The sequence below is a fragment of the Macaca nemestrina genome, chromosome 19 (genome assembly GCF_043159975.1).
Source record: "Macaca nemestrina isolate mMacNem1 chromosome 19, mMacNem.hap1, whole genome shotgun sequence".
Taxonomy (NCBI): domain Eukaryota; kingdom Metazoa; phylum Chordata; class Mammalia; order Primates; family Cercopithecidae; genus Macaca; species Macaca nemestrina.
The window spans coordinates 45686166-45708068 of record NC_092143.1 but is presented as its reverse complement, the minus strand read 5'-3'; the positions used below and the strand labels follow the sequence as shown (position 1 = coordinate 45708068).

The 21903-nt window shown below is 39.2% G+C and overlaps 1 protein-coding gene across 3 annotated transcripts in view; it reads left to right on the top strand.

Moving 5' to 3' along the window:
* Positions 1 to 21903, top strand: part of ARK2N (arkadia (RNF111) N-terminal like PKA signaling regulator 2N) — a 98045-nt gene that overhangs the window by 67721 nt on the left and 8421 nt on the right. For 2 of the 3 annotated variants that reach the window (XM_011772263.3, XM_011772252.2), the window contains exons 3-4: positions 2847 to 3029; positions 16790 to 16916. In XM_011772263.3, the coding sequence (XP_011770565.1) occupies positions 2847 to 3029; positions 16790 to 16916 (310 nt within the window). The remainder of the gene's footprint in view (positions 1 to 2846; positions 3030 to 16789; positions 16917 to 21903) is intronic. The other variant, XM_011772282.3, reaches the window with a different exon arrangement.

Sequence of the window (21903 nt, the reverse complement as noted above, 5' to 3'; positions counted from 1 at the left end):
CAGCTTCTGTTATTAATGTGCTGAATTTTCCTAGCTCCTCCCCAGCGATTTTTTTTCCCCTTCAAGAGATATTTCTTTTTAAAAGCAGATAAAATAACTGCAGAATCTTACAATCTTACCTGTCATTTACTTCTGTATAGCAAGAATCACATTTTAAAAGAATGTCACGAATTGTTACCATAAGTTAGCTAATATTTGTATAGTAACTCAGAGTACAAATCCTGACGCCTAGTGCTTTTTTTTTTGAGACAGAGCCTTGCTCTGTTCCCCAGGCTGCAGTTTAGTGGCATGATCTCGGCTCACTGCAACCTCTGCCTCCCAGGTTCAAGCGATTCTTGTGCCTCAGCCTCCCGAGTAGCTGGAATTATAGGCGTGCACGCCACCACACTCAGCTAATTTTTTGTATTTTTAGTAGAGACGGGGTTTCACTATGATGGCCAGGCTGGTCTCAAACTCCAGATCTCAAGTGATCCACCTGCCTTGGCCTCTTAAGTACTTGGATTACAGGCGTGAGCCACCACACCTGGCCCCAAGTGCTTTAAACAAATCTTATTTAAGTTTGATTTCCTAATGATAGTGTAAAATGACCTTGGAACACAAGATCCTTAATTGTGGTTTCTTGTTAGAAGACAAAGTTGGAAAGACAACCATTTCATTATTTTATTGAAGTTTATATAGTATTGACTTGTCATTGTTTGAATATATTGGAAATGAAAAATGACAGTGATCATAATTTATTTTCAATTTTAAGTGTAATATATGAAAATATTGCTGTCTCTGTTTATGATGAATACTAAATTTAAGCTAAGTTATAAGGTATGCTGTTTGGAAATATGGAAGATACAAGAATGAAGCCAGATAACAAGTTTATGCTTGTATTTCCTACTGATGAAGACTTTCAGACGAGTTATTTTCATGGGTAGGTGATGTCACTCTGCATGTATACACTTATACTTTTTTGCATGATTATACATGTAGGAGTGGTACAATTTTGACTTGACTATTGACCTGTTGCCTCAATTTGGGGATGGGGTGGAGAATATGAGGGCAAGATGCTCTGAATGGTATTAGTCATATAAATTTTAAAATAACTCACTAAAATAACTTACTACAAACACCTAAAAAAAAAGCCCTTAAAAAATAGAACATATGGTCAAATAGTCAATATTGTACTTGGCCCTCATATCTTCTGCACCCAAGTATTTGGACATCACACAGTATCTTGATTCCATAATAATCATTTTGAACTCTGACGAGAACGCCATAGAATATTGCAACTTTCTTTTCTTTTTTTTAGAAAAGAAAAACCTCAAACACGAATCAGTTTCTTGATATTTAAACTAAAATCAATTACCAACTGATACCAAGGCCACACTGTTGAATTTTTTGGTCATTGAACTTGATTTACCCCTTAAGGGGATCTGGAAATTATTTTTAAGTGGTCAACTACAGTTGTCCTGATCGTCAGAATTTCATATTGTGACATGTCTGTTCTTTATACAGTGGCACCTAACAACTCATTTGCTTTTATGTTTGGTCATTTTGTATTTAAAAAATATTACTACATAAACTTGTGGTTTGGTAGTTTAGTTTTAAGGGGTCACTACCCAAAGTGTGTTTTTGTTCAGTGACAGTTGACACAATGGATATTTGTATTAAAATAGTAATACTTCATTGTGTTACATTTTTATGATTCATTGACATATATGCATTCCTTCATAGAGTTTCATAAAATAGGTGTGTTTAATATTCATTTGTTGGATGATATTTTAAAAACCTTAATGGAAATAAATAGTTTGCTTGCGCTTCATAAATAGCCTTTGGGGGAGAAAACAACATTCCTTTATTTCTGCTTTATATTAAAATAGGGGTAGTAGAGGAATTTCTTACTTGAAGGGAAACTTTATGTTTGCTTTTTGCTGTTAATGTTTTTCTTAAAAAAGGGGTAGAATTAGCATTTTAAAGCATGTATCTATTCTACAAGCATGAATTTTGACTTATTTTAGCATGAATTGCTGCAGTGTAATAAATTTACTTTGAAACTCAGCTGCCTTTTTCAGCCAGTTAGGGGGATTTGAGGGTGGAAGGGACCTCTTCCAGTAAGAACTTTAATATCTTCTTGTAAAATCACCCCATAAGATTGCATATCATTTAGTTGTAGTATGAGCTGGTTGTCTTTCTTAGGGAAAAGGAAATAGAAATATCCCTCATAAGATATCCAAAGCAAAATCCTGAAAATGGATTTTGTTGTGTTGTCTTTTAATAGAACGTCATAAAGTATATAACATCCCTGTTATTATAAAAGGACTTTACTGGAAATAGATGCATTAGTCAAAGAGCTCTAGTGTTAACTTTATTTCTTTAGGACATAGCAAAATATATTTGATTTTCTTTTCTGAATCTACTAGAGACTTTTTATATTACCCAGTAAGAGAGAGAACTAGATTCATTCTTTTAAAAAATATAAATTGGGTTTTAATAATTTGCATCAGTTTTTTCCTTTAAGAAATCAGTTCCCCTTTCTCTGTGGAGTCATCCTTTTTTTCTTAATCTTGCTCTTTAAAAGTATGACAGGAATTCAGTGTAACATTGTTGAGTATAGTCTTGTCTTCTGTTCTTCATAGTAACACTCCTTTTCCTCCTTCCAAAATGTGTCCATCATCTTTGTAAGCTTGGATTATCTTTTTCACTTTCACATTTTGTACAAAATACTAGATCTATAAAGTGCAGCTTTTCTGATCAAATAGAATAACGAAGGCAACTGACATTAGAGGGCTCTTACTAGTTTCAGAAGTATTTTTCACCCCGCACGTTAGATACAAGTATACATTTTCTTTCCTCCCTAGATGGACCTCCAGTTGTAGCTCATTATGATATGTCTGACACCAACTCTGAGCCAGAAGTGGTAAATGTGGACAATTTATTGGCGGCTGCAGTAGTTCAAGAGCACAATAATTCTGTAGGCGGCCAGGACACAGGAGCTACCTGGAGGACCACCGGGCTTCTAGAGGAGCTGAATGCAGAGGCAGGTTGGTCTTCCCCATTCCCCTTCTCTAATGGTGTAATATGCATGTGTCCTGGCAGCTGTTTTCCTTGTAGTGGACCCTGATGAGGAGAACAGGTCATACCAGAGACATCTGGCACTGAATGATTGATTGTGACTATCCAGGCTGCCATTTATACCCGAAACAATTTGGATAGCTTGTCATTCATCTTTCCTACTCAGAAGGAATACAAATAAGAGCATTTAAGACATTAATTGTAGGTATTGGTAGGTTTCAGTAGGCATATTTCTTGGATTAAAAATGCCCAATATATGCAAAAATGACCCAGATATGCTCATATTCTTTGGCCAGTTCTTTCTCTCACTTTAATTCTGGGTAGTGACCTTGCAGCTTGGATAGGGAATCGTTGAATCTCTCTCCCTGTGGGGCTGGCTGTTCATACACAGCGCTGCCACTGTTTCTTGTGCTTCTTGCTGTGGAGTGAGCCTGTTAATTGCTCTTCAGTAAGTTCTCATTTGTCTTTTCTAACCCCTTTCTTTTAGTTTCTGTCTCTGTTAGCTCAGGAAAAAAAATCTCTGTCCCTGTCTTACATTTTTTTAGTTTTGTGATTATTCTTTAAAGTGGTATTTATTCACTAAAAAATCCACTGCTATTACCTTTGAAAAACTTTCACGATACCTCCAAGTCTCCTTCAGTATTTTCCTCAACACTTTCAGCATTCTAATTTAAACCTTTTTGTTGTTGTTGTTGTGAAAGTACTAGCACTGAACATTTAAGAAGAGAAGAAGGGGATTGAGAGACTGCTTATGTAGTGTATAATTTCTTTAGTGTTGCTGAAAGATTATAGTTTTCTAGTTAATTTATAAATGCATTGGTTTTATGAGTTATCTAATAGTTTAATCACTACCTAAAGTTACTTTTATGAAAAATGAGTTTTATAAAAAATTGAGTTATGGTTTAGAACTTTTTATATTGAGACAGAACTCCACTGATTGTTGTTGTCTTTTTTTTTTTTTTTTGAGATGGAGCCTTGCTCTGTCGCCCAGGCTGGAGTGCAGTGGCACGATCTCGGCTCACTGCAAACTCCGCCTCCCGGGTTCACGCCATTCTCCTGCCTCAGCCTCCCGAGTACCTGGGACTACAGGCGCCTGCCACCATGCCTGGCTAATTTTTTGTATTTTCGGTAGAGACGGGGTTTCACCGTGTTAGCCAGGATGGTCTCCATCTCCTGACCTTGTGATCCGCCCGCCTTGGCCTCCCAAAGTGCTGGGATTACAGGCGTGAGCCACCACGCCCGGACTGTTGTTGTCTTAAATGATTCCTTTCATAATCTTCGATTGGAACTACAGAAAAATCACTTGTTTGTTGATCTGATTGATTTACTGTAGCTAATTTTGGAACAGAACCTGGATTTAGTTTTGATTTTTTTTTTTTTTTTTTTTGACTGGTAACTGCCTGTTTGTCCTTGGACCAGTTGTTTCTCCTCTGGACTTCAGTTTTTATATATATAAATACTTGTTTTGCCCAACAAGTGTCTTTTAAGGATTTATTAATACATATTAATACAAATACTTTGCAAAGAAGTAATAATGCTTCTGGGCACAGTGGCTCACGCCTGTAATCCCAGCACTTTGGGAGGCTGAGGTAGGAGGATCACTTGAGGTCAGGAGTTCAAGACCAGCCTGACCAACATGGTGAAACTCCATCTCTACTAAAAATACAAAAATTAGCTGGTCGTGTTGGGTGTGGTGGTGGACGCAGTGGTGGGCGTGGTGGTGGGCGCCTGTAATCTCAGCTGTAGAATTGCTTGAACCTGGGAGGCAGAGGTTGCAGTGAACTGAGATTGTGCCACTGCACTGCAGCCTGGGTGACAAAACTAGACTGGGTCTCAAAAAAAAAAAAGGAAGTAATAATGCTTTATATCAGTAGAAAGTAGTTTGGCCACATTTTGTACAGTGTGTGTTTCTAAATTACTTTATTTATTTATTTATTTGAGATGGCGTTTTGCTCTTGTTGCCCAAGCCAGAGTGCAATGGTGCGATCTTGGCTCACTGCAACCTCGGCCTCCTGGGTTCAAGTGATTCTCTGGCCTCCGACTCCTGAGTAGCTGGGATCACAGGTGCGCACCACTGCGCCCGGCTAATTTTTTGTAGAAATGATGTTTCACCATGTTAGCCAGGCTGCTCTCGAACTCCTGACCTCAGATCATCTGCCCACCTTGGCCTCCCAAAGTGCTGGGATTACAGGTGTGAGCCATCACACCCAGTCTTGTAATTTGTATATTAGATGGTTTATCTTTGTTTTTCATCCTTTGACAATTAAGTCATCCATTCCACTTCAGTTTTATTTCCCTGTTTTCTTAGTCTTGCTATTAAATACAGACCATTTTATAGTAAAGTTTTGGATTAAAAAATGAATGATTACCAACGTTTTGCTCTTCATATGCAGAATTCTTAATATTAGGTTGAACCATATGGAATTGTTAATATTTGATTTTTTGACCTGCCACAAATCCAGCCATTTCATATGACTTAACTGAATAGTGCAAAGTTCGAGGTTTTAAAATATCATTAAAGTTTAGCTTTTGGGATAGCATTCACATTTTCAGATTCAAGTAATTGTTAACCTGATTATTTAAAAAGCACTCTTAGGAAACTCCTACCATTCTTTTTAAGAAAGAAAGCATGGTAAAAGTATGTGAGGAGGAAAACAACTGTGGCTTCAGATGTTTTCCTTCCGTTTGCCCTTCCCATGCCAAAACTATCCTAAATTTGATATTTAATGTGTGGTATTCCTATGTATTTCTTTATATATTTGTACTATATTTGTTATGTATCTAAATAAGCATGTTTTTAAAACTAATTGGTATCACATTGAAGGTAATCATTTGAAATGTGCTTTTTTAGTTAAACATTTTATGAGTTTTGTTGTTGTTATGTATGGCTCTAGTTCATTCATTTTCCACTGCTATTTAGTATTCCACTATATGAATATGTCACAATTTACCCATTCTCTTGTTGGACATTTTGGATGCTATCTTAAGTGATACTGCTCTTAACATTTCTTTATGTGTTTTTTGGTAGAGCATTTGTGCATATTGGACTATAAATTTTGTGTAGGTTTCTGTATATCATAGGATGCAGTCACCACTGCTCGGCAGATCCCCATGACATTTTGTTATGAAGCTTATTGGCTCTTTCAAAGGCATTTTTTTTTCTCAAGTCAGACAATACTGGTATGTGGGTAATAAATAAAAATAATACTATAGTCTTGATGTGATTATCATAGTGGAACCCATCTTGTGAAGATACCTGAATGTGCTTATGGTGTCTCAATAAAATATTAATAGAATTTATGCTTAGGAGCCAGTTAATAGTTTTGAGACTTGGACTATTAGTCAGATGGTCATTCTTATGGTGTGAGTGTAAGTTAAAATTTTAATAGTTAATTTGGGATCTCTCTTTCCCCTTTACAACAAAATAAAAGCCTAGTTATTGAACAGAGTATTCAGGGGTTCACTTTAATCAACAGCAGCATCTCAACGCAGGTCCACAGCCTCATGGATCGCATCGGTACGCACTAAAGATAGAGTAGTTTGCCTACTTCCAAGCAATTAGATGATTATCTTGCGTCCAAAATATATATTTAGTTTTAGTTTTAACCTAGGCAAAATACTTGAATCACATGCAGGCGTTAAAAAGTAGGTTGAAATTAGAGAAGCTGCTGATCAACAAAAGACCTAAATTTTCAATTTCAGCTCCTGCCATGTGTTTGCTTTTTTTAAATTGATGATGGAATTGAACACTGTAGTGGGTGGTTTTGAACCAGTAGCCACTTAGAAACCACATGCCCTCAGGTAAATTATATAAAGCCCCAGTTTTCCCTATGTACAAAACTGGGACACAGCCAGTTATAGTATCTACTCCAAAAGGTTATTGTTACCACTAAGTGAAATACAATGTGTTTACTATGGAGGACAGCACATAGTAGGCCCTCAGAAATGCTAACCAGCATTATGTTAATATGCTGAAGTAGACTGAATAAGGAAGTGATTAATGTATCAATCACTGAATTTCTAATTACTCTCTTGTGTTGCAGCGAGTTGCTCTTGCTATAAGTACTTCTTAAATTTTGCCAGAGCGTAGAAATTACTCAGTGTGCTTATAAATATTCACACTCCTAGGTTTCTCCCGGATGATTCTGTCAATAAATCTGAAATGGTTTCTGGGAATCTCTTTTTAATAATAACCTCAGGTAACTCTTGTATCCAGCACGTTTAGAAAACTGTATTAATGTATCTGAAAATGGCTTCATTTTTATTGCTAGTAAGGGCTCACTGCAAATATAAATGTAGCTGGGGCAAAAAGAAGCAGAAGCCTTGGTGAGGAAGGCTTATAAATGTGGTAAACTGAACTTATTTAGGATTTTTTCCCTGGGAAGTTAAAACTTTAAATACCTTATCTTTTCCATCAGCCTTCTTGTCTAGAAGGTAGGCTCTGAGCATTTTCCCCATGTTTACAATAGGGATGGTAATCTTGATTTGTCCCTAACATGGTGGCAGTACAGAGAAATGAATCCTGGGTGTCCTGTTCCTAGTGTAGGGTTTTTAATAATCAGACCAGAATGGCCATGTTTCTGAATCAGTATTGTGAAGGAGATGAAGTATGGTCATGTTCTTCACGTTTATCTGCATCAAATTGATGGTAAGATTTTATATATATATATATATTTTGAGGGAGTCTCCAGTCACCCAGGCTGGAGTATAGTGGCACATTCTGGGCTCACTGCAACCTCTGCCTCCTGGATTCAAGTAATTCTCCTGCCTCAGCCTCCCAAGTAGCTGGAATTACAGGTGTGTGCCACCGCGCCCGGCTAATTTTTGTATTTTTAGTAGAGACAGGGTTTTACCGTGTTGGCCAGACTGGTCCCGAACTCCTGACCTCCAGTGATCCGCCTGTCTTGGCCTCCCAAAGTGCTAAGATTACAGGGATGAGCCACCATGCCCAGCCAGATTTTAGATTTTTGACCTCTTCCTTCACTTTTTTTTTTTTTGTGGGGGGACAGATTCTAACTCTGTTGCTCAGGCTGGATGCCGTGGCAATCTCGGCTCATTGCAGCCTACGCCTCCTTGTTCAAGTGATTCTCCTGCCTCACCCTATCCAGTAGCTGGGATTACAGATACCCTTCACCACGCCCAGTTAATTTTTTTGTATTTTTAGTAGAGACCGGGTTTCACCATGATGGCCAGGCTGGTCTCGCCCTCCTGATCTCAAGTGATCCACCCGCCTCTGCATCTCAAAGTACTGGAATTTCAGGTGTGAGTTACTGTGCCTGGCCCTCTTCCTTCACTTTTTTTTTTTTTTTTTTTTTTTTTTTTTTTTGAGACAGAGTCTCGCTTAGTCGCCCAGGCTGGAGTGCAATGGCGCGATCTCGGCTCACTGCAAGCTCCGCCTCCCAGGTTCACGCCATTCTCCTGCCTCAGCCTCCCGAGTAGCTGGGACTACAGGCGCCCGCCGCCTCGCCCGGCTAATTTTTTGCATTTTTAGTAGAGACGGGGTTTCACCGTGTTAGCCAGGATGGTCTCGATCTCCTGACCTCGTGATCCGCCCGCCTCGGCCTCCCAAAGTGCTGGGATTACAGGCGTGAGCCACCGCGCCCGGCCTCTTCCTTCACTTTTTAAGGTTGTCTTTAACATTCTCTTTAAAGAGCTAAAAGTAGGCCGGGTACTGTGGCTCATACCTATAATCCTGGCATTTTGGGAGGCTGAGGCGGGTAGATCACAAGGTCAGGAGTTGGAGACCAGCCTGTCCAATATGGTGAAACCCTGTCTGTACTAAAAAAAAAATACAAAAATTAGCTAGGCATGGTGGTGTGGGTTCCTGTAATCCCAGCTACTCGGGAGGCCGAGGCAGGAGAATTGCTTGATCCCGGCAGGTGGAGGTTGCAGTGAGCCGAGATTGCGCCACTGCGCTCCAGCCTGGGTGACAGAATGAGACTCCGTCTCAATTAAAAAAAAAAAAAAAAAAAAAAAAAAAACCTAAAACTAGTAATTTGCTTGTTTTTAAAGCTAGATGAGTAGTGACTTAAGATGTTATTATTATTTTTTTTTAAATGCCTAGTATGCGACTGTCATACAGTGTGTAATATTACTTTCTCTTCAGTTTGCTGCAAAGCTCAGGCCTAGTTCTGACCCAGTGGATTTACAGTTTAAAAGGTAGCTGGATTATTTCCTTTAAAGACAGAAAGAAACTGTTTTCCATGATAATTTAGTTACTACTTTTTCTATGCTTCTTTTTCTTACCCTTTCTTGGTAACTACCTTATCCTGGTAACTTTTTCTTACTCTATCTTGTTGAAAAGGTCTGCAGTGGGAGGACAAAATTCAGAATTTTCTCATATAGTGAAAGAAGTTATCTTTCCAAAGACCTACACAGGCAGAGACCTACACAGAGACAGCCAGCTGTCACAATAGCTAAATATAAGTGCTCTGCTTTATTTTCAGTTTAATATATGGTAATTGTGGTATTTACATTTTTCTCTACAGGGCTTGTTCTTGTCTTAGAACTGGAAAAGATTACTACCACTGACAGTATTTGAAGAACCTCATAGCATCTTTGGCTCACTTTTGTGTATGCTTTAGGCACTGTTCTGCCATTGGAATCCTGTGAGGTCCTCCTTGGGGGGTGGGGCGGGTTGGGGAGGGGCAGAACAGAAAAGGCCCAAAGGCCAGAGAATGTCAGGTTCTGTACTGGAGCTCCCAAAGGGAATGTGTGGCATGCTGAAGAGGGTTACAGTGACAGAAAAGGACTAATGGTCCTGGCTCTGAAATAGAAGAAGGAAGAGGCAGAGGCATCCCAGAATGCCTTTGGTGTCCCCATCTCATTGTCCTAGCTGATTTGTTTTCTCCGTGGCACAATTTATCTAAGGCTCTGACAGGAAATTTGGCAAATGTCTCACACTATTAGTCTAGGAGTTCTTAACATTTACCAGGCAGTCTATATTTAGCACCCCCATCACTTTCTCATGCCTCTTATTTTATCTTGTACTAGTATTTTGACCAAGCAATACAGATAAGAGCAGACCCCCGGCCACAGTCTATAAGAGCAGACCCTAAGCCAGGCGTGGAGGCTCACGCCTGTAATCCCAACACTTTAGGAGGCCAAGGCGGGTGGATTACCTGAGGTCAGAAGTTCGAGACCAGCCTTACCAACATGGCCAAAACCCATCTGTACTAAAATACAAAATTAGCCTGGTGTGGTGGTGCATGCCTGTAATCCCAACTACTCAGGAGGCTGAGGTGGGAGAATCGCTTGAACCTGGGAGGTGGAGGTTGCAGTGAGCTGAGATCACGTTGTTGCACTCCAGCCTGGGCAACAAGATCAAAACTCCATCTCAAAAAAAAAAAAAAAAAAAAAGCAGACCCCAATTTAAAGTGACCAGTTTTAGCATATTGTTTGGGTTTTATAACCATGTTAAATACCAGCAGGTTTGGATTGCAATTTTTACGGCAGAAATTGCACTGCCAGAATTGTTTGGATTATCTAACAGTGTGGAAGGAATATTACTAGTTTTTAGATCCATAATGAATGAATAAAGTTAGAAGAATCTGAAATGTTGGTGATGGTACCTTGTTTTGTTTTTTTAAGACAGTACAAAATTAACAAAAGTAACATAGTAACTTTTCATTTCATAAAAAATAAAGTGATGATATTTCTAGCTCTGGAGTAAGGCTATTGGAGGTGGTAAGGTGAGGTTGGCGGGGTCCTAGTCAGTGAAGAGTGGTTATTCAGAAATATTGATGATGGATGTTTCACAAAACATTCCTACTAGAGACGGTAGAATTATAAATTAAAACTCTGGTTATGGGAACTGGGCAAAGAGATACTAAGAATTAACTAATTATGTCATATTCTTGTTGTATTTTCTTAATTACCGTTGTTTAAAAGCATTGAGTGATCAAGGAAGAAGAGTTTGGTTATGGTGACCCTGCCTGTCCACAGTCTGCCTTTTTAATTTGGTTTAATTCATTTCATTTATTTATTTTTAGGATCCCAACAGGCTGAACCCCTTACTGTGAGTCTATCACAAGTGGCTTTTAGTACCTCTTGGAGCTCAGCCCATTGCTTGCTTGCTTATTGATTGATTAAGACGGCTTCTCGCTCGGTCATCCAGGCTGGAGTGCAGTGGTATAATTCAGCTCACTGCAATCTCTGCCTCTTGGGTTCAAGCAATTCTTCTGCCTCAGCTTTCTGAGTAGCTGGGACTACAGGGGCATACCACCATACCTACCTGATTTTTGTATTTTTAATAGAGACAGTTTTGCTATGTTGGCCAGGCTTGGTCTCAAACACCTGACCTCAAGTGATCTGCCTGCCTTGGCCTCCCAAAGTGCTGGGATTACAGGTGTGAGCCATGTAGCCCAGCCCAGCTTCTTACTTCTTAGTGAGTAGGCACAGACAGTTTTGAGGTGGTTTTTTCACATAAATAATTAGTATTCATGATAGCAGGACTTGTAAGTAGAGAGAGACTAAGACACGTGCCAGGACTGTTTCATGAATGAGTAACTGTCCTGGAGTCAGTACATGGCAGTGAAATGGTAACCTCCTGGAAGGCACTGCCTGCTGGTGTTGGTACAAGAGGATGGAGATGAGTAATTTATAAGTGGTCTGCATCCCAGCATTGGGGGTTAAGAGCAGCTTCCTCTTCAGAAGACTTCAGGGGAGACAACGTCTTCAGGAAGGTCAGTCAGGTTTCCACAAGGAGGTGGAGAGAAAGTTCAGTGTATTTTACCATGAAGTTGGCGTTCCAGAAAGCAGTGGTAAAGTTGTAGGAGGGTGAGCAGTGGGTGACTGGAGCAAAGGAAAACAACAGAGTTTGGGATAAGATGGCAAAAAATGGATGATCCCTGGTGCTTGTATTCTGTGGGTAGCTAAGAGGGAGAAAGTATAGTGTTTTACTTCTTGTAATCGCTGGTTTTCCTTCTACCCTTCGTTACTGCTTTTTCCTTTTCTACTCTGTAGGCTTTTCTACACTCTTTTTTTTTTGGAGACAGAGTCTTGCTCTGTCGCTGGGCTGGAGTGCAGTGGCGCGATCTTGGCTCATTACTGAAACCTCCGCTTTCTGGATTCAAGCAATTCTCCTGCCTCAGCCTCCTGAGTAGCTGGGACTACAGACGCACACCACTACACCCAGCTAATTTTTGTATTTTTAGTAGAGATGGGGTTTTACCATGTTGGCTAGGATGGTCTCCATCTCTTGACCTCGTGATCTGCCTGCCTTGGCCTCCCAAAGTGGTGGGATTACAGGTGTGAGCCACTGCACCTGGCCTCTATTCTCTTATGTAGCTACTTCTACCACACTACTTTTCTACGTCGTTGGACCAATCACCCATCCCTTTATCAGTCCTCTCCCAGCTTCATGTCCTTCCCTATCAAGCCTATATAGGCCCAGCTGTCCTTTGCCAAATGTCACTTGGCAGTCTGATCACTGGATGCACACTTTGAGCCTTTATCTACCTGCTAAGCATAGCTGGAGAAAATCACTTTGTTACAGAGTTAAAGCTTGCCTTAATTTCCTAGTCTGTGGCCTCATTCAGGCTCTCAGTGCTTCCCATAAATCCCGCCTTTTCCTTACGCAGGATTCTTTCTTCATAGTGGCTACTTGGCTTTTCTGCATCTGCCCACACCTACACTCTGCAGATGGCCTTGCCACATTCTTCAAAATCCAGATTACCTCAGCTTTCTGCTGTCAAACCTATTCTCTGCCCTTTTGGAATATGAACAGGTCTCTCTCATTGTTAAAAACTACACATACATACATACGTACATACATACATGCATACACCCCTCCCTCAAGCCCATATTCCTTACTCAGTATCATCCTATCTCCTTTTCTTCTATAGCCAAACTTCTTAAATTGTGTTTACTCTTCCTTCCCTTTCATTATTCTTCAGATTGCTTTGCTATATTGGCTTTCTCCCAGGCTGGAGTGCAGTGATGCAATCATGGCACACTGCAGCCTTAACCCCCTGGGCTCAAGCAATCCTGTCGCAGTTTCCCGAGTTGCTGAGTCTATAGTTACATACCACCAAGCCTAATTCCCCGCCCCACCGCACCACCCTGTCTCTTAATTATTTATGTTCATCAATACTTGGGTTGTGTTCTATAGACCACTTTTACTTTTCTGGATGATCTGTATTCTCTCACTTATTGCAGAGGATTTAACAAGTCTGTATTTCCTCTTTAGATCTCTGACCTGAGCTTTAGAACAGTACCGATTGTACCATTGACTGTCATCTACTGACTTTATGATAGTTTCACTCATTTTTGAAACATTCCTGGCACCTGTCTTAGTCTGTCTCTGCTTGCAAGTCCTGCTATTATGAACACTCACTATTTATGTGAAAACTTAAGTTATGTGAACTGCTTATTGTATATATTAAAGGCACATTATCATCATGCCCTAAGCAACCACCCTCAGCTTTTATTAGTGCACTGAATGGCCCTGTAACTCTATCCCTTTACCTAAGTCGGAAACCTAAGCATCATTTTTGACTTTCTGTGTTTTTTCATTTGCCTAATTCCCAACGTCACTAACTCCATTCGTACACACACACGGAGTATTTTCCGTTGTTTTTTTTCCTAGTTCAGTCGCAGTCATTTCTCACCCAGGAAGCTGCAGCAGTCTAACTGATTTTGTTGCCTCCAGTATTTCCTGTCCTGCTTGCTATCAGTTTCATTTCTATACTCTGAAAAGAAATTCTTTAAAATGCAAAACCAGATGACGTCACTCCTCTGCTTAAATCGTTAAGTGGCTTCCTACTTCTCGAAGTTAAATCCAGACAGCTTATCATGATCTGACCTGCTGACTTTGGTAGCCTTGTTTCTTATTACTCTTTTGACTGTTACCCCAAAATCTCACCAAACTTTTATACCTTAAAGGACAACAGAATGTTCCGTATGCCACTTCCCCTCACCTGTGCCTACTCTTCCTTTAGAACTCAGCTACCCTGATTGCCCTCAAGTCTGGTGAATGTTCCCTATCAGAGCAGTTTTCAAGCGATGGTGCAATAGACTGCTTTTTATTATCTCTGCATATATTGCAGGTTCATTGAGGGTAGAGACTATGCCTGCCTTGTTCCCCATAGTATTTCTAGCACTTAGCACAGTGCATAGCATGTCACAAGTATTTATTGCAGGTACAAACAAATAAACAGTAAAGACTGTTTGAATTATTGAGAGAGTCTGTGATTTTGTATTCTTCCCTAGCGGTACAGTTGGAACAGTGTGCATGAGGATAGCCATGACTAAAACATTGAAGTAGAAATTGGATGAAGACTTGGCCACAACAAGGTATTAGGGATCAGAACAAGAATCTAGGTTTACCAAAGCAAGGCTTAACCAATTCTATTTAAGCAGCCTCCCTAGATTTAATAAAACAGGGTTTTATCTGGTGAATGCCACCTTTTGTGTACTTACAGGGTCCAGATATGTGCCCACTGCCAGTGCTACATGATCTGGATTACAAACCCATGCAGACTGTGATATATAATCTCAATCACTTGTTTAGCTAGGAGCCATTCTAAGCATTAAAAATTTTTCACATATATGCATCCTTTTCAGTCGAAGGATAAAAGATAAAAATAGTACTAAAGAATTATGAAAAAGACCCACAATCATATTCAAACTTGATTATTTTTCACAGCTTTACCCAGAATCTACATATTTTTATAGTGGTATATGTAATACTTTATATGTTAGTATACATTTTTCCAAGTTGCTACATAGCACCGTAATGAATATCTTTGGATATAACATTTTGCTTATTTAAAGGCTAAAGAGTAAATTATTAGGGATGGGTTTACAGGGTCAGAAGGTATAAAAATTGTAAGCCTTGCTTTGTGACTGTCTGTAGCTTTCCAAAAGGTTTACACTCAAGGGTGACAGGAGTATGAAAATTCAAGATTTGGCCAGGTGCAGTGGCTCACACTTGTAATCCCTGCACTTTGGGGAGGCCAAGGTGGGCGGATCACCTGGGGCCAGGAGTTTGAGACCAGCCTGACCAACATGGCGAAACCCCATCTCTACTAACATTACAAAAAATTAGCTGGATGTGGTAGCGGGCGCTTGTAATCCCAGCTACTTGGGAGGCTGAGGCAGGAGAATTGCTTGAACCCGGGAGGCAGAGGTTGCAGTGAGCCGAGATTGCACCATTGTACTCTAGCCTGGGTAACAGAGCGAGACTCCATCTCAAAAAAAAAAAAAAAAAAGTACAAGATTTCTCAATAACCTTGAAGCATTGGGTTGAGTGAAGGGAGAAGAGAGTTGTATGTAAAATTTTCTGTGCTTTCCTTTTTTTTTTTTTAAGACGGAATCTCCCTCTGTTGCCTGGCTGGAGTGCAGTGGCGCGATCTCGGCTCACTGAAACCTCCGCTTCCTGGGTTCAAGCAATTCTCTATCCTCAGCCTCCTGAGTAGCTGGGACTACAGGCATGCGCCACCATGCCCAGCTAATTTTTGTATTTTTAGTAGAGACAGGGATTCAACCATGTTGGCCAGGATGGTCTCGATCTCTTGACCTTGTGATCCGCCCGCCTTGGCCTCCCAAAGTGCTGGGATTACAGGCGTAAGCCAAAATTTTATTTTCTTTACATTGGTTTAGTTTAGGTTAGGTGTCATGTAGACTTTTTTTTTTTTAAATATGGGAAATAATTTTGTATCAGATCATAATATATTTAAATAAAAATACCCTTTAGAGAGTAAATGGGAATTTGTACTCATTGCAACTCTGTTTATTCTGTGTTAACTCCTAGGTATTCTAAAATTCACCCTTTTAAATCAGAATATTTAAGAGCTGGTACACATAGGCCAATTTATTTTAGCTGTTGCTAGAATTGTTTTTAGAGCCACGTACTTTGATGCCATGCCATTAGCCATTATTGAGAGTTCTGTGAAGCTCGTGTTTTCTGTGATGTTGGAGAATGTGTTTTATTGCATCATATAATACATGCTTTGGGAAGACTCTTACAGAAGAAGTCCTTACATGCCCCAGTGCCACAAACTGTTATGTTTTTCCAGAGTTTGTGGTTTGTTTCTAAGGAGAACTCTCAGCAATGTGCAAGTTACATTTCAGTTGCTCAGAGCCAAAATTGTGATTTACCTCCAGTCTTTCTTTTTAGATGTAGTTTTGGGTCAGATTTTGTCAAATCTATGTTTCTTTAGAGAGAACATATGCTAAATCTTTCACAAAGCATCCCAGTATAAATATGGTATTAGAGATTACTTCTGTTATTGTTCCATATGTGCCTTTGGGCTTTTCCGGTTTAGAGTTTGGCTCTATTAAAATGATAAGCAGTAGAGATCCCCACTGCCTTCTAGGTGGTTATGCAGGTCGTTTAAAAACTGACTGGAGTTGAATGCAGAAAGCATTACAGCATAAAATATATAGAGTTTATTATGGTTTAGGTAGACAGATATAGGTATTTACCAAAGCATTTAAATTATTTATCCTAAGGAGGTAGCGAGTGAGAGACTTTGAGTTCATACTTTTATGTACTGCCATGTTGTTTGAATATACATCATGAGCATGTATTCTGTTTATTTTTTTAAAACCAATGTTTGAACAAAGAACACTGCCCCAGCTTATTTGACAGTTTTGCTGTGGCAAGCTCTCACAGGGTGATTCTGTTTCCGTGACTAAACCTAGATGACAAATCTGTCAATGAGTTGTTTCCACTGTTTATGAGAAATAAAATTATAGTGCTTTTTTCTCTCCCCTTCTCTCTCAGGTCATTTGGATCCAGGATTCCTAGCAAGTGACAAAACATCTGCTGGCAATGCACCACTCAATGAAGAAATTAACATTGCCTCTTCAGATAGTGAAGTAGAGATTGTGGGAGTTCAGGAACATGCAAGGTAGGATACTAATTGGAGTAGTCTGATATTTTAAGTTATAAATTCTATTTTAACCAGAAAACAAGTTAAAAGAAAATGGTAGTAGACTTTATGGCATTGCCGGCATGAATGAATGATGGGAGCTCTCGCTTTTGTTTGGCTTAAGAAATACTTTTTCTTTAGACATGATATGAGCCTTAGAGTGTGTTATATATTGTCTCATATCAAGAACATTTCAACCATACATGTCTGTGAACTAGAGCTGATGGTTTTTTCTTTTAAGCAAATGTTTAGTTAGCTTGACAGACTTCTCATTTAAGGCAGAAGTATCACTACTTTTTTCTCTCACGTTCGTACTTTCTTGCCTTTCACTTTACCTTGAAATATACTGGGAGCAAACAGTTGGGAAACATGCATCTGACATCATGCCTCTTTGACTGGTTTCCTAGAGCACCTCTCCTTGTCTCTCATTAAAAGCAAACTTTTAAGTTATTTTGGTCTGTTTTTACAGAGTATATTTCTAGTAATGTTCATATAACTAAGGGAGTCTTGTTTCTTGGGATTAAAAAAAACCCCACAAGACATCAAGTTGGTATGTAGCATTATAAACATAATTTTATGAAGTTTGGCATTCGTTAAGGTAGGGGTCAGCAAACTGTGGCCCATAGGCTAGTTCTGGCCTGCTGCCTGTTTTTGTCTGGGCTGTGAGCTAAGAATGATTTTTACCTTTTTAGATGGCTGGTGGAAAAAAAAAAAATCAAATGAAGAATGATACTTTGTGACATGTGAAAATTACAGGAATTAAAATTTTAGTCTATAAATAAAGTTTTATTTTAACAACCGTGCTTGTTCATTTTGTATGTAATCATCTATGTCTGTTTATGCACTCCATTGGCAAAGTTGAATCATTTCAACAGAGATTATATGTCCTCCCCAAAGCCTAAGATATGTACTGTCTGAAAAGTCAATACCTTTGCAGAATACATTTGCTGACTCCTGCTTTAAGGTATGTTCATAATGATCGGTTCCAGCCCTTTCAGCGATATTCTTCTGAAACATTCTGGAACATCCTCTTCTCCCCACCTCCCCCACCGCACGTGCACACACCCACCCACCCCCCAAACTTCAGACTTTAGAGCTTGTGTGTTTTGTATAAAGCAAACAACTTTTCTCCCATGCCACAAGAGTGAAGTTGTGATTTTCTGATAAATAGGTATATAACATAGTGTATTTATTACTTGGCTCTTTGATCTGATTTTACTCTGGTTACCCAGGTAATAAAGCACATTTGCCAGCATTTCTTCTGTCTTTTATATAAAAGACGAACTTAGAAGTGTAGAGTGGAGATGAAATACAGATGCATGTATGTTAAGGGTACCTTTTCTAGTGAGATCTAAGTATACTTTGAGAGCATTTTTCAGTCAAATAATTGGAACCTTAAGGATGTAGAGTTAATTTGTAGTTTAACGTGCCATCTCCTCAAAAATGGCCAATTCTGACTTTTTGAGAACTAGTCTTGTCCTAGAACTTCATCTTCTATTCTGTATTTATGCCTTCTGTATTTATTGTGTTTTATTCTGTAAGTATGTCTGTAAGGCTGCTTCATTTTTTCTTTTTCTTTTTTTTTTGAGATGGAGTTTCACTCTTGTTGCCCAGGCTGGAGTGCAATGACACAATCTAGGCTCACTGCAATCTCCACCTCCTGGGTTCAAGCGATTCTCCTGCCTCAGGCTCCCGAGTAGCTGGGATTACAGGCATGCGCCACCACGCTTGGCTAATTTTGTATTTTTAGTAGAGACGGGGTTTCTCCATGTTGGTCAGGCTGGTCTCAAACTCCTGACCTCAGGTGATCCGCCCACCTTGGCCTCCCAAAGTGCTGGGATTACAGGCATGAACTACCGTGCCCTGCCTCTTTTTCTTTCTTTCTTTCTTTTTTTAATGATTATTTTCCTTATTCTGGTGGGAAAGAATTTTTATTTTTCAGTCTTTCCTCTTTTTTTTCTGCCTTAATTACAAATTTTTTCCTATTAAATTCTCTTCCATTTTTCTGTTTAGGCCGACTTACCCACCAGATGAGAAAGCTAGAACTACTGATTTCTTCCTTTACATCAGCAAATTTTTGCCTTTGGTTTATTTCACCATTGTTTCTTATGATATAAGTTATCCTTTTAAGCCATGTGTCAGGATCTTTCTAGACTATTGTATTTTTAAATTTTAGGGTTCCTACTATGATACCCTGCCCACTGACAGGTTGATGTGTGTGAATTATCTTCAGATGTGCCAGGGACATATTATTCATTCACCAACTTCCTTTTGAGTTACATTTCAAATGTTAATTCATTGGACTTACGGGTTCCAACTTAAATAGGGAAGGAATAGGTAGAAACCTGTATTGTTTATCTAGTCTCTTACTCTGTGCTAAGACATATCACTTGGTCAGGTTCTCTATTAATTTCTAACTCGTCTCCCTTTTTATTGTTTCCTTATGCCTAGAAATGTTACAGCATGAACCACACTTATTTTTAGCTTCTTTGTTCAATGTTTCTTCATCATTAAATGTTTATCTTCTTTTTTTAAAAAAAACAACATTTTTATATCTGGAGTTACAATTATCATTATCTTTCTATTAAAACCTGGAAATTTAAATTCTCAGTTCTCCCCACCCCAACACACAATCCCTATTCTACACTTGAACAAAGTGACTTTGTCTACATTTTAAATAACATTACATTATTTTCAAGGATTTTTTCTTACAGGCTCTGAAGCATAAAGCTGTGTTTTATTCTTATTCATTGGTTGAATCCTGGGAAATCATATCTTGTAGGTGACATCCATTTTAAAACCTCACTGGTGGTTAAAATTGTCCATATAATGGAATGTAGAGTTTACAGGTTCTTTGGAGTATTTTTAACTGACTCCTTTGTTATTTTGTGAGGGTGTCTTTTATATTGATCTTGGGTCTAGGACTGAGTCTTTCCAACATTTTTTTCCCCCAGCAGCTTCTGTATCAGTAGCCTGATAATCTTTCAGACATTGAGATTAAAAAGCTGAGAAGCAAGTAGGAGAAGAGGCGTTCTTGTTGGTTGCTTCAGAGTTGCCCCTTGGCTGCCTGTATCTCATCTGGAATTTATTTCTTTTACAGGTATAGGGTTGCAGTTATGAAGTATTGATGTGTTTCTGGCAGGGTTATCACTTGGAAAAAGGTTTTAGGTTTTGATCCACATCTTTTTGTTCTCATTTGATTTACATGTATAGAGTAGATGTTTTGTTTGGATTTAGTTGTCCTGTTCTTTTTTTTTCTTTTCATATTCTACATTGTTGTTGGATTTTTAAGAGTTTTTAAGAACTCAGATTTGGTCCTTGAGTTGTTCTCTGGAATTGTGGCTGCCCTGACTTGTTTTGGGTGCCATTTTTCCATATTGGAAGCATTTTGTTTGGCCTTTGCACTGAGTAATTCTAGTTGTGATATGCCTCCCCGCCCCCACCTTTTTTGATAGTTATTTTTCTTTTCTTGAATGCTAATATCTTCCCCTATTCTTTTATTTTAGAGTTTGATGTATTCGTTTCTCTTTTGTGTATCCCCTAGTCCTAGACTAGAAAACATGCTTTCTGAACTAATGGTTGAACGCATATTTTATGATTGCCTTGTATTGCTGTGTTGAACTCTTGGTGTTACCTAAATGTTATTTCCAGATGTTAATTTTTGGACAGTCCAGTTTCACAGATGCTCTTTTCTAGTGAGATGGAGACTTTCCCAGCATCTCTAGTTCTTCTGTGCCCACTTAATTTTGCCAAAACTCTTAATTTACGAACTTCAGGCCAGTAAGTTTTTTTCTCCTTGGTCCTGTTATTGTTTCCTTCTACCGACCTCATTGATAATTGCTCTAGGAAGATGAATACATATAGCCCAGATCTGTATGTTTTGGAACTGTGTTGAAACAGTTCTTTTGATACCTGTTCTGAGGACCTCATTCTAGTCTGTTAATCCTGTGATCATTGGTGTTAATATTGGGTTGTTCCTCAGCAAAATAATTGGTGTAGGAAGCTGTATTTGAGACTCATTGCTTCATAGGACCAGTTGCTAACTTTTTTTTTTTTTTTTGAGATGGAGTCTCACTCTATTGGGTCATTCCTCAGCAAAATAATTGGTGTAGGAAGCTGTATTTGAGACTCATTGCTTCATAGGACCAGTTGCTAACTTTTTTTTTTTTTTTTTTGAGATGGAGTCTCACTCTGTTGTCCAGGCTGGAGTACAGTGGTGTGATCTTGGCTCACAGAAAGCTCCACCTCCCGAGTTCAAGCAGTTCTCCTGCCTTAGCCTCCTGGGTAGCTGGGACTACAGGAGCATGCCGCCATGCCCGGCTAATTTTTTGTATTTTAGTAGAGACAGCGTTTCACCATGTTGCCCAGGCTGGTCGCGAACTCCTGAGCTCAGGCAGTCTGCCCGCCTCGGCCTCCCAAAGTGCTGGGATTACAGACTTGAGCCACCGTGCCCGGCCCTGTTGCTAACATTAACTCCAAAAAAACTAGGGAGACAAATGAGTGTTTCCCTACAATCACAAGGATTCATTTCCTCTTCAGTTAGGAAAAAGAAGTAGAAATGTTATCTAAGAGGTCACCTTCAGGCTGTCTATAAATGAGAGTAAAAATGATTAATTTTTAATGTTGTTTTCCTGGAATAGTAAGCTAACTATATCAAAAGTTGATCATCAGAGCCTTCTCTGTGTGTGTGTGTGTGTGCACGCGCACACTTCATTTCCACTGTGCAGCCTTTCTATTGATATTAGTGTATGAAGAACAGGAAATTATTCTGTCAAACCATATTGTTTATAATGTATTTTCCCCAACATTTTGGGAAGCGAGACCCAAGCATTTTCTTGGTTATAAAATGCAAAATATGGCTCTAGGTTGTGTTTCATACCTGTCACCAATTGTATGCAGATTAAACACTTTGTGAGAACAAAGCCTATATCTGCACTAATACAGATTAGTAATACAATTGATTGGA